Raw genomic sequence first — 12500 nt, forward strand, 5'->3', positions numbered from 1 at the left:
TCACACTGTGTCACACAGGCGTGTATCAGAAAATGTGAGAACAAATATAAAATGGTGAAAATTAAAAGAGGAGGAGGTAAAATAGGAAATAAAAACAACCCACTATTCTAGAAGAATCCACAGTTTTCTCATCAAAGTCTCACAGCTGCCTCAGTGGTTCGGGGACTGTTAGCATTCCATCTCCTCAGCAGTGACTCCCACTCACCTGCGATGCGAGTTCCTGTTGCTATTAACATGACCCCGCCCCGAGCAGCCAGGCGTGGGACACTTTAGAACGTTCTCGTGCATAGCGAGAACTTAGAACCCGGGGAGAGCAGAGGAAGAGGCAAGAGACAGCAGAAAGGGGTTAGAGGTCAGAAGTCACATGTGCGTCCAGGAATATTAGCATGCTTCAGAGGTGTTATTTGTAACGACGCACTGTTCAATAAGACACGCATGCTGTTTAATGCAGGTTTAAAGCAGGGGTATAGGGTTTGTCCCCTTAAAAAAAAACTTGAAAGATTCCAATTTAAGCCAGTGAGGGTGTTAACAAAGGGGTGGTAAATGGTGCTTCATATGTTAAAGGCTCCTTGAGATTTAGAAAGGAGAGGAGCCTTTTATCAAAGGGCTCTAAGCAGAATCTTTCCGGGTTCTTCTATGGGGATGGTATGAGTGTGTACACTTTTATTAGTTTGTTTGTTCCGGACACTCGGCATGCTTTTGCAGTATTCCATGCATTTCACATGCAGGCGGAACCATGAGACAGCGAGACAGGACATGTTCTTACGAGAGGCGCATGCAGCAAGAGGAACCAAGCGTGATGAAGACGGCATGCAGTTCAGCAGCCCCTCCCACCCATGCATACAGAGGACAGAGAGCAGCCCCTCCCACCCATGCATGCAGAGGACAGAGAGCAGCCCCTCCCATCCATGCATGCAGAGGACAGAGAGATGTTTTATTTCAGTTCAGTCATCTAGTAACGATAATGTCCTCAGTTTAGTCCTGGAGTAACGGTATTGTCCTCAGTTTAGTCATTTAGTAACGATATTGTCCTCAGAAGGAACTTTGTCTAAGCCAAAACCACATCACAGAGAGTTGAGGCTGATGAGGCTGAAGGTTTCTCATTCTTTAATCTCTTATTCACTTCTGCCGTGCTTGAGGTATCGACCCAAAAGTATTGCAAAAGTCATGTGGCAAAATATCCTACACTGTATAATTTAGCATTTGTCTGGAGTTTGAGTAATTCTCTTTTGAGCAGTGAGACAAAAGCACTTGATTGTTTCTGACAGTGACAAGTTAATGTAGTGTTTATAGCAGAGAGGAGACACATGACACCTGATCTCAGAACTGTAAATAAAACCAAAATGTAACCACAGTCCTTGGGTCCCCTGACCTAGTGTCGCTTATAAACAGAATGTACAAGAGTGTTAACGTGCCGTTATCAGTCAGATCACTGCCATGCTCTGTTATTCAACGTGACGGATAAAACCACACGAGAGCTGCGACGGGACTTTCAGGGATACATCATTAACGTTACAGTCAACTGTATCGCACCCCAGTTAGTAGTACAACACACAAGTTCAGCAGTTGCTCCAAAGCATTTAACAATAAACACATACCAGCTCCGCACACAAACACACACACACACACACACACACACGCACAAACACACACAGACTCCAGATGCATATACAGATGCATATACAAAAAAAGCCACAATTACAGACACATGCTGGATGTCATGATGTGGCATGGTTTAGCTTACTAGGTGGCATGAAACAGGCAATATGCGCCCAATAGCTGTGTTTGTATCCATATCTGAATGTGTGTAACTGAGTGCATATGCAGAACGTACGTGGTGTGGCTATTTAATAATCTAATGCTGTAATTCAAGTGTAATGAAGAAAACTCGTTGTACTCGTATAACGTAATAACAATCTCTTAATTTACTAGCCACACATCCTGTGAGTGTGTGTGTATGTGTGTGTTTATGTGTTTGTATGTGTGTGTGTGTGTGTGTGTGTGTGTGTGTGTGTGTGAGTGTGTGTGTGTGTGTGTATGTGTGTGTGTGTGTGTGTGTGTGTGTGTGCCACATGCTGCCAGGCGGTACTGCTTACTCTCTGGTGGCACTCGGTCCTTGTGTGGGCACCCAGATAGGCTGCGGTGATGTGGGTAAAGCCCCGTCACATGGCCTGTTCCGTCACACCCTGGAGTCGGACACTTGCTCTCCTTCTTGTCCCCTCTGGAGGAGTCTAACGACCATAAACAACAACAACAAACACATACACGTCAACAAACCACCCAAACGTCTCTCGATAGGGTAGAAAGAATGAGCATTAACAGTGACTGTAGAAACAGGGGACAGTGTACGCTCAGTCAGAGAGGAAGCCAGCGGAGGTGATTTGAGTATGAACCTAATGTGGTTATTTCTGTGCGGACCTGGCTAGTGTTCTGTTTACTACGCATGATCTGGCTCCGAGAGGCATGTACTGCACAGATTTCGGCTCCAGTTTTGCCAATATGGCTGACCATTCTTGGCTTCATTCCTTCTGAATACATCCCCCCCAGGCTGTCCATCTTTTGTACACTCATCATATTGAACAAACAAAACAAGGCCATTGAAGGCTATGGAAACACAAACACAAATAGACCGTTTAGAGGCATCCTCAGGCCGTGTAATGATTTATATGAGTCTAAAATAATATCTACCGACTGGCCAGAAATACATCATAGGAATGCCATCAAATTCATCATGATATGGACATGATGGAGGATTCATAATGCCATATCTTACTATGTGCTGGGAGCTGATGCACATACAAATATGATTTGAATCATGAGCCGTCTGCAGAATTGACACCATAAGTTAAGCACTGTAAGATATTCTATTACCTAATTTCTGTGCAAAACTGATATTGATATAGTGATATGATGCATTTTTGTAAGTCAGTGGTGAATAAACTGTGATATCAAGATGTTTATGTGATATCTGCGAGGGATTGGGTTTATGTGGCATTCATGTGTGTGTTGAGGGTGTGTGTGTGCGGGGGGGGCACAGGGTGGGAGAATTCGGCTCAACTGTCAGATCCCCACACTGCAGAAATGCAATTTCATGTTTCATTAAAAACGTTCCCCTCCAGGGAAATAACACAGAGAGCTGAGCTGGAGAGAAAGCAGCTTATCGGTATTCCCGGCGGAGGTCTGCGCAGAAGGGGCTGGGGTCTGGGGTTTCTGGGGGGAGGGGGGCATTGGGGTGGTGGTGCATGTCTTAGCCGTCACTCTTCACCGTCCCCCCTCATCCGGAAGGTATCCCCAGGGAGCCGCCAGGGAGACGACAGGAACCCGACGCCTCCTAAGGACCGTCTCGTAAAGACCGTGTCGTAAGGACCATCTCCTACGGCAGCACTCCTGGCTCTTAGTTAAGTCTAGTTTGTTCACATCAACATCAAGATACTGGCCGTGCACAGGCCTCAGTGGGGACTGTAGTGGAGACTGAACCTCTTAGCTGAAGTGGAGGTTTGTCCCATTCTGTGAGGACGAGGAGAGGGCATTTCAGGGCAACGGAAGGGGCATCGAGGTTGGATAGCACTAGGGCAATAGCCTCTCTCTGCACGCACGCCTGAGAGAATGAACCGCCACATATACATCAGTGTGACATGTTACCACAGAGGGATAGTTCTTAGTTCCCTATTCTAATGGTTCCCTATTCTAATGGTTCCATAATATAATGGTTCCCTACTCTAATGGTTCTCTAATGGTTCCCTACTCTAATGGTTTCCTACTCTAATGGTTTCCTACTCTAATGGTTCCCTACCCTAATGGTTCCCTACTCTAATGGTTCCCTACTCTAATGGTTCTCTACTCTAATGGTTCCCTCTAATGGTTCTCTACTCTAATGGTTATCTACTCTAATGGTTCCCTACTCTAATGGTTCCCTACTCTAATGCCCACCGCTCTGAACAACTATGCACTGTGAGTCCAAGATGTCCATGTGTGCTAAGATACTCTGCAGCCTCATTCATGATGCTCCTGTGCTGTATGATAGACTAATGAACTGTGCTCATGTGGAGCATGTTTTTGTATCATGGGGAGAGTTCATTAGCTGCATCTTTTGAAGTCCAGGAGAACATGCGTTTGCAGTGCGGAGTGTTTTAATATCGTGCTTCTCTGGTATCAAACATTAATGGTTTCAGATCATTACCATGAAGATGTTTTCACAGTCGCCGTCTGAGCAACTAGAAAGAAATGTCTAACAACCACGCAGTGCTACGGGTCTAGCGAAATGCTTTTTGCTCGTACATAACTGTGCCTACCATGGTACCATATATCTTTACAAATTCAGTGACCCTCCAAATGATTTTCTTTGTTATTCATTCCTAAAATGTATCACTGCCGAGTTTTTCTGAAGAATTCAGTCTGTTGCATGGGTTTTACCCAGACAGTGGGCAGGAGTGATATGGGGGTGGACATGTCCCTGCTGCTCAGTACACTGAGGGCGGTTCCATGGATGCCACCTGTCTGGTAATTACATCTAGCAGACAGAACACGGCCCATTTAGAAGAGGAACCGCTGGAGACCAGTTCCCACAGCAGGAACACATGGAACCTCATCAGGGGGCTTAAACTTTAGAGGAACTACTCACCCCTCTTACCTTAGATTGACAGCGCAGGTTATAAGGGATCATGAGCTGCATGAACAGAGGTTTATGATGTAATGTGTGTAAGTGTAAGTTTGTATGTGTGTGTGTGTGTGTGTGTGTGTGTTAAAGTGAGCATCTGTTTGTGCGTGCGTGTGTGTGTGTGTGTGTGTGTGTTTGTGTGTGTGTGTGTGTGTGTGTGTGTGAAAGCATCTGTGTGTGTGTCTGTGTGTGTTTGTGTGTGTTAGTTTGTTTGTGTTTGTGTGCTTGTGTGTGTGTGTGTGTGTGTGTGTGTGTGTGTGTGTGTTTGTGTGTGTGTGTGTGTGTGTGTGTGTTTGTGTGTGTGCATGTGTGCATGTGTGTTTGTGTGTGTGAGGGAGAGGCAGAGTGAGTGGAGGGGTCTGAGAGAGAGTAAATAGGCCATGGAACAGCATCCTGCAGATGAGATCTGCAGCACTAACGGCCCATGCAAATGGCCATTACTCATGGCTGACAGGCCAGCACTCTCCTGCTACAGCCACAGCCCACTTACACCAGGGGGGGCTCCTGCTCCTTCTCCTACTCCTGCTCCTACTCTACTCTACTCTGCTCCTGCTCCTGCTCCTGCTCCTGCTCCTGCTCCTGCTCCTGCTCCTGCTCCTGCTCCTGCTCTTGCTCTTGCTCCTGCTCCTACTCTACTCCTGCTGCTAGCACTGTTGCCTGTGCTGTTGTTGCCTTCACTGTTGTCTATAGTGCTATCTATCTAACTATCTATCTGTCTGTCTGTCTGTCTGTCTATTTATCTGATGTCTTTCTGTCTGTCTGTCTGTCTGTCTGTCTGTCAGGTATGTATGTGCGCTTAAGTTTGTCTTTCTGTCTCTCTTTCGGATGTTTTTTAGTTTTGTTTGTTTGTTTGTTTGTTTGTCTTTCTTCCTATCCTTTTATATACTGCCGTCTGTGTGTTGCCATCTGTACAGTTCTTCTTGCTGTGCTGCAGATTGACCGTCTGTCTTCTTTTTTCTCAATTTTTCTGTCAGTGTTGCTGAATTCTGTATATTTAGTCTTTTACTTGTTTGTCTGTGCAGGGCAAGAACTCTCCTATAGAGACGAGAGTGCCAGGCTTTGTATTTCATTCAGCCACCCACCAACCAACCAGCCAAAATGCTGAATGATAAACTAATCAGTGGTATTTAATTAACATTACAACATCACTCAATGTAAATGTAAAGTAATTGGTTAATATTTAATCATGGTTGGAGCAACCATCCATACAAAAGGTGATGATGACTTGGTGGTGCATTTTGTTGTTCATGTTTTCTAATACTTACTAATTAGTTTAAGTAATGTTAGTCACAGAACAAAAGCTATCATGAATTCCGTCCCTGGGGTCCAAACAGCAGTCGACTACAGTTATTTCAATGATTTGGTCACTATTCTCTTGTGACTGTTCTCTAGTGACTGTTCTCTTGTGACTGTCCTCTTGTGACTGTCCTCTTGTGACTGTTCTCTTGTGACTATTCTCTTGTGACTCTTCTCTTGTGACTGTTATCAGTGACTGTTCTCTTGTAACTGTTCTCTTGTGACTGTTCTCTTGTAACTGTACTGTTGTGGTATGTACTCTTGTGACTGTCGTGACTGTTTTCTTGTGACTGTTCTCTTGTGACTATTCTCTTGTGACTATTCTCTTGTGACTATTCTCTTGTGACTGTTCTCTTGTGACTGTTCTCTTGTGACTATTCTCTTGTGACTGTCCTCTTGTGACTGTCCTCTTGTGACTGTTTTCTTGTGACTGTTCTCTTGTGACTGTCCTCTTGTGACTGTCCTCTTGTGACTGTTTTCTTGTGACTGTTCTCTTGTGACTGTACTCTTGTGACTGTTATCAGTGACTGTTATCAGTGACTGTTCTCTTGTAACTGTTCTCTTGTGACTGTTCTCTTGTAACTGTACTGTTGTGGTATGTACTCTTGTGACTCTTGTGACTGTTTTCTTGTGACTGTCCTGTTGTGACTGTACTCTTGTGACTGTTCTCTTGTGACTGTACTCTTGTGACTGTTATCAATGACTCTACTCTTGTTAGTCTTGTGACTGTAGTTTTGTGACTGTACTTTTGTGACTGTTCTCTTGTGACTGTACTCTTGTGACTGTTATCAGTGACTCTACTCTTGTTAGTCTTGTGACTGTACTTTTGTGACTGTTCTCTTGTGACTGTACTTTTGTGACTGTACTCTTGTAGATATACATTACCGTTGTGGTACATGTGGGTCCATCACAATCTTTACAGCATTTAGTGCAGTAGCTGTTTTCACTGTGTTTGGAAATGGCAAATGGACTGAATTTATATAGTTCTTCTAAATAGAGCACTCAAAGCACTTTACACATAAATGCCTCAGACATCTACCCATTCATACACATTTGGCAGAGGTGACTATCTTAGTTGCCAACCTGTGCAATCGGATGGGGTTCAGTGTCTTCTTCAAGGACACTTCGACAATTGGGGAGAAGGAGTTGGGATCGAACTAGCAACCTTCCGATTGCTAAACAACTCCTCTACCTCCGGAACCACTACCTGAAGCATTATCACTATGTTTGTGATTGCACTGCAGGAATATAACTATGACAGGTACGTCAACGTGGAGTAGCTATACTATACGCAATATTAGTACTGTAGTAGTATAGTGGCTATACTATATGCAAATGATAGTGTAGATAATAGTGTGGATGATAGTGTGGATTCATTTGCAGGTGTGTTACCTTTGCTGTAGTAGGCCCTCTTGCTGCCATCGTGATGCATCCGTGCTCTCCTCTCCTCAGCTCCACCGGTTGGTCTGGGGCTGTGCTCGCCATGGCCATGCCCACGGTGGTGGTGGTGGTGGTGATGGTGGTGGTGGTGATTGTCCTTGCGTCCGAGCGGCCCCTGCTCCGAGGCGGCGCGGTCCCGCATCACCTTGGCGCGCTCCGACTCCAGCGCGATGGCCTTCTCCAGCAGCGTCAGGTTGCCCTTGGTGACGTCGTAGGCCTCGTCCGAGCGCTCCGAGGTCACCGAGGTGGTGTCCTCGTCGGGTGGCGGCGGCGCCCCGGCTCCGTAGGCGCGGGAGACCGGGCTCAGCTTTTCCTCCAGCTTCATGAGGTTGACCATGTCGGAGTAGCTCCGCTCCACGGACTGGTGCTGATGCTGATGCTGATGCTGCTGATGCTGATGCTGCTGCTGCTGATGCTGTTGGTGCTGATGCTGATGCTCCCCCAGCAGGCCTCCCCCGTAGACGTGCATGTGCGTCGGGAGCCCCTGGGCGTCATGTCCCCCTGGCTGCAGGTGATGGAGGTGGGGGTGGGGGTGGGGATGGGGGTGGGGGTGGGGGTGGGGGTGGGGGTGGGGGTGCTGGTGCTGCTGGGGCAGACAGGCGTGGTCCGGGGCCGGTAGCTGCGACTCGTTCAGCTTGCACGCCAGGTCGTAGCACTGGTTGCGTAGGCACTCCAGACTGCTGAGGCACTCCTGCTCCTGGCTCTCCTCCCCTATGGGCCCGCCGCCTCCTCCGGCCCCTCCTCCGCCTCCACCACCACCTCCGTCTCCGGCCGTGGCCGCGTGCGGGTAGCCTTCCTCGGGCAGCACCGCCCCGTGGCCCTGGGCCAGCAGCTTCAGGGAGTCCACCGTCTCCCTGACCACGTCGCTGTCCAAGTCCACGCTGAGGGCCCCGTTTTTGCGGCCCCTGGTCCCCAGCTCGTCCTCATCATCGTCATGGTCTTCCTCATCCTCCTCTGCGCTGTTGGAGGAGTTGCTGTTCATCTCGGACTCGGTCATGGCCTGGTAGGCGGCGTCCTCGGCGATCTTGCCCAGGTTCAGCAGGGACTTGGCCACCAGCTCGTCGTAGTTCTCGTACTCCTCGTTGTTGATTGGGTGGGCGGGGTTTACGCCAACACCGCCGCTGCTGTTGTTGTTGGTGTCCACAGCCTTCTCTCCATGTGATATTGATTGTCCTCCATTTGTGTAACAGTTCTCTGCTTAGATACATAGAGAGAGAGAGAGAGAGAGAGAGAGAGAGAAAAAGAGATTATAACATGTTTTGGGAATGTAAAAATTTAAGGCCAAAGCCTAAGGTAAAATTATGCATTTATTCAATTCAACTTTATTGATGCATAGGATGCTGTAAACAATGGACTAAGTCCAAGCACCTTACAGAGCCCTTGGCCAGAACCCTGCACTGTATTGCTAATGCAGCTGTCTATTTTTTGGTCATTGTTATATTTTTGTGTTGTTTTGAAGGAAAAATAAAGTATTTCTTCATCAGAAGATGTTTCAATAAAATAAGACTTCATGAGGAAAGAGGAATCAGTAGACAGAAACAGTGATTGACGGTAAATGAAAATTAATGAGATTTTTCTAATTTGTGAACATCACTGAAATGCTATTAAGAGCATTCTTTAGTTTTTTCAAGGAGTATAGATTTGTATTCTTATTTTAAACCAGATACACAGAACAAGCTATTCATAAATTGATATGAACTCACACAGAACATACATTTTCAGACCTTCTTTAAACATTTTCAGACCTTCTCTGAACTGATACTAGCAACAATGAAAGGGATTTTTAGCACACTGACTTTGAAATTTAGTGTTGGTTTTCTTTTTTACTGAAACAAAGAAAAAGATAATTTGGGTTGGTGGAGGATGGCGTTTAAAAGCCTACAAGGAGATATCTGTAACACTCAGCTTATTTGTCCTGTTATTTGTCAAGTGTCTCATTTCAAGGCAATCTTAAATCACTAGATACTAGATTCCCATCACTTTTGCAAAATAATTACTATCCAATAAATCTCTTAAGATCAATTTGGAAAAACTCTGGAATCAGTTGTTGTTCCTGGTTCAGGTGTAACGCACAATGAACACTCACCCTGTGTGTGACGCTGATTACCAAACTCTTCATCCTCCTCGCGTTCATCATCGTCTTCCTCATTCTCATCGTCTTCCTCTTCGCTGTTGTCATCATCCTCTTCATCCTCCATCGGTTCCATCTCTTCACCCTCTTCTACCTCCCCCTCCACCTCTCCTTCCAGCTCTCCCTCAATCTCTCCATCCTCATACTCTTCGTCACCTTCTTCTTCCTCCTCCTCCTCAATCTCTCCTGTCTCCTCTTCTTCCTCAGAAAACTCCTCTTCATCATCAGCCTCCCCTTCCTGTCCCTCCTCTCTCTCTTCCTCTACTTCCTCCTCTTCCTCCTCCTCGTCGTCTGGTTCTTCCTCCTTTCCCTTCTCCATCGGTCGGCTGAAGTGTAGATCCTGCCGTTTGATCGCAGGCTCCTGGGATGTCCTCTCCTGGCTCTTCCTCTTCTTTGCTAGAGGACAGCCATACACACTACACGCAGACACACACACACACACACACACACACACACACACACACACACACACACACACAGGAAGGAGGTTAGCATTGAGTCAATCAGGTGTAAAAGCCACAAAATTCTCATTTCAGTGTGCAAGGTGCTTATTATCTTGCTTGCTTACTACACTGCAAAAAGTGAAATCTTAGTACGATAAAATATCTTTAATCAAGGCAATGTAAGCTTGTTTTTTGTCTGACAAGTTAGTACTTCTTACAGGCTTTTTTTGTGTTAGAACATTTCACTTGCTTTAAGCGTTTCAGTCCTTACTTATCTTAATAAGGGTTTATTACTTGTTACTGAGAATGTATTACTGGTCCTGAGCATGTTAATGCTTGAAACTAGAATTGCCATTATTATAAGGCAGTTTGATCCCCACTTACAAGTACAAAACTGCTTTGTCAAAGCCAGAGTTTCTTATTTCAAGCAATTTATCCTTCTCAGTTAAACTACACTAAAAACAAGTACATTTGCCTAGATACCAAAGATATCTAAGAATTATTATCTCAATATAGAGGGGAAGGTGCTTATATTCAGCAAATGCTAGCAACATGCTTTTGAAATGATTGTGCATGCTAGGCAATTCATCTTGAAATCAGTCAAGCTACACTAAAATCAAGAATATTGGCCTAGATGCCAAAAATATTTAAGAATTATTATCTCAATATAGAGGGGAAGGTGCTTATATTCAGCAAATGCTAGCAACATGCTTTTGAAATGAGTGTGCATGCTAGGCAATTCATCTTGAAATCAGTCAAGCTACACTAAAATCAAGAACATTGGCCTAGATGCCAAAAATATTTAAGAATTATTATCTCAATATAGAGGGGAAGGTGCTTATATTCAGCAAATGCTAGCAACATGCTTTTGAAATGAGTGTGCATGCTAGGCAATTCATCTTGAAATCAGTCAAGCTACACTAAAATCAAGAACATTGGCCTAGATGCCAAAAATATTTAAGAATTATTATCTCAATATAGAGGGGAAGGTGCTTATATTCAGCAAATGCTAGCAACATGCTTTTGAAATGAGTGTGCATGCTAGGCAATTCATCTTAAAATCAGTCAAGCTACACTAAAAACAAGAACATTGGCCTTGATGCCAAACATTTTTAAGAATTATTATCTCAATATAGAGGGAAAGGTGCTTATATTCAGAAAATGCTAGCAACGTCCTTTTGAAATGAGTCTGCATGCTAGGCAATTTATCTTGAAATCAGTAAAGCTACACTAAAAACAAGTACAATTACCTAGATACCGTAAGAAATATTTTCTCAATATCTAGGAAAAATATTTTTTTAATTAATATTTTTTAAGCTTAATTTTGGGGCTTTTTGACTTTAATCGGATAGGACAGTAGAGAGAGACAGGAAGCTAGCTGGGGGGAGAGATTGAGAAACGAGCAAGTCGGTCTCAAACCTGAACTCTTCCCTGTCTCCCCATCAGACCCATTCATGGTGCAGGGTTGCTGCCGCTTGCGCCACAGCTCCAACCTTAAAGCAGTCATCTCTTGAGGATATTGGTATTTGTTTTGGAGAGTCAATGCATATGTGCAATTGATCAATGCATATGTGCAATTGATCATTGAGATAATAGAGAGTGTGCAGATAGCATTTGCAGCAGTTTTTACCATAGCAATTGTGTCTAGGTTGAAGTTACTAATTAAAAATTATTTGAAGCATTCTTTGTGCTATCTGCAAAATCTATATTATTTCAATGGTCAATTACACATTTGCATTGACTTCAAAACTCTCCCAAAAAAATGCCAATATCCTCAACAGATGACTGTTTTAGGGAAGGAGCTGTGGCACACGCAGTAGCAACCCTGCACAATGAATGGGTCTGATGGTGATACAGGTAAGAGTTCAGGTAAGAGTTCAGGTTCGAGTCCGACTTGCGGTAATTTCTCAATCCCTCTCTCCAGCTAGCATCCTGTCTCGCACTACTGGCCTATCTGATTACATGCACAAAAGCCCAAAAATGAAGCAAAAAAATTTAAGAAAATAATTCTGAATTTTTTTTGTTTTTAGGCAAATGCACTTGATTTTAGAGAAGCTGAACTTATTTCAAGATGATGTTGCTATAATTTGCTGAATACAGACAAATCTTCTACATTTCGAGAAAATAATTCTTACATTTTTTAGTTTTTAGGCAAATGCACCTGTTTTTAGAGAAGCTGAACTTATTTCAAGTTACATTGCCTAGCATATAGCCTCAATTCAAGATGATGTTGCTGTCATTTGCTGAATACAAGCAAATGTTTCTACATTTCGAGGAAATAATTCTTATTTTTTTTTTTAATTTAGGCATATTTACTTGTTTTAGTTGTAGTTGTACTGATTTCAAGATAAATTGGCTTATATAGCCTCATTTCAAGAGTATGGTGCTAACATTTGCCAAATTTCAGCACAATTTCCTACATTTTGAGAAAATTATTCTTAGTCTGGCCACACTAGTTTTAAGATATATTTGGGTTCTTTGAGGCTAGCTATTTTAACTTGTTTTTTGAAACTCTTAGTAAGTCAAATATTCC

The 12500-nt window shown here is 44.1% G+C and overlaps 1 protein-coding gene across 1 annotated transcript in view; it reads right to left on the minus strand.

Moving 5' to 3' along the window:
- The window catches only part of myt1la (myelin transcription factor 1-like, a), a gene marked incomplete at both ends in the record, with an annotated part of 47929 nt that overhangs the window by 21312 nt on the left and 14117 nt on the right, over positions 1-12500 (minus strand). The window contains 4 exons of the mRNA XM_080833139.1: positions 206-296; positions 2097-2231; positions 7346-8587; positions 9480-9940. Coding sequence (XP_080689265.1) covers positions 206-296; positions 2097-2231; positions 7346-8587; positions 9480-9940 — 1929 coding nt within the window. The remainder of the gene's footprint in view (positions 1-205; positions 297-2096; positions 2232-7345; positions 8588-9479; positions 9941-12500) is intronic.

This window comes from Sprattus sprattus (assembly GCF_963457725.1).
Source record: "Sprattus sprattus genome assembly, chromosome: 2".
NCBI lineage: Eukaryota > Metazoa > Chordata > Actinopteri > Clupeiformes > Clupeidae > Sprattus > Sprattus sprattus.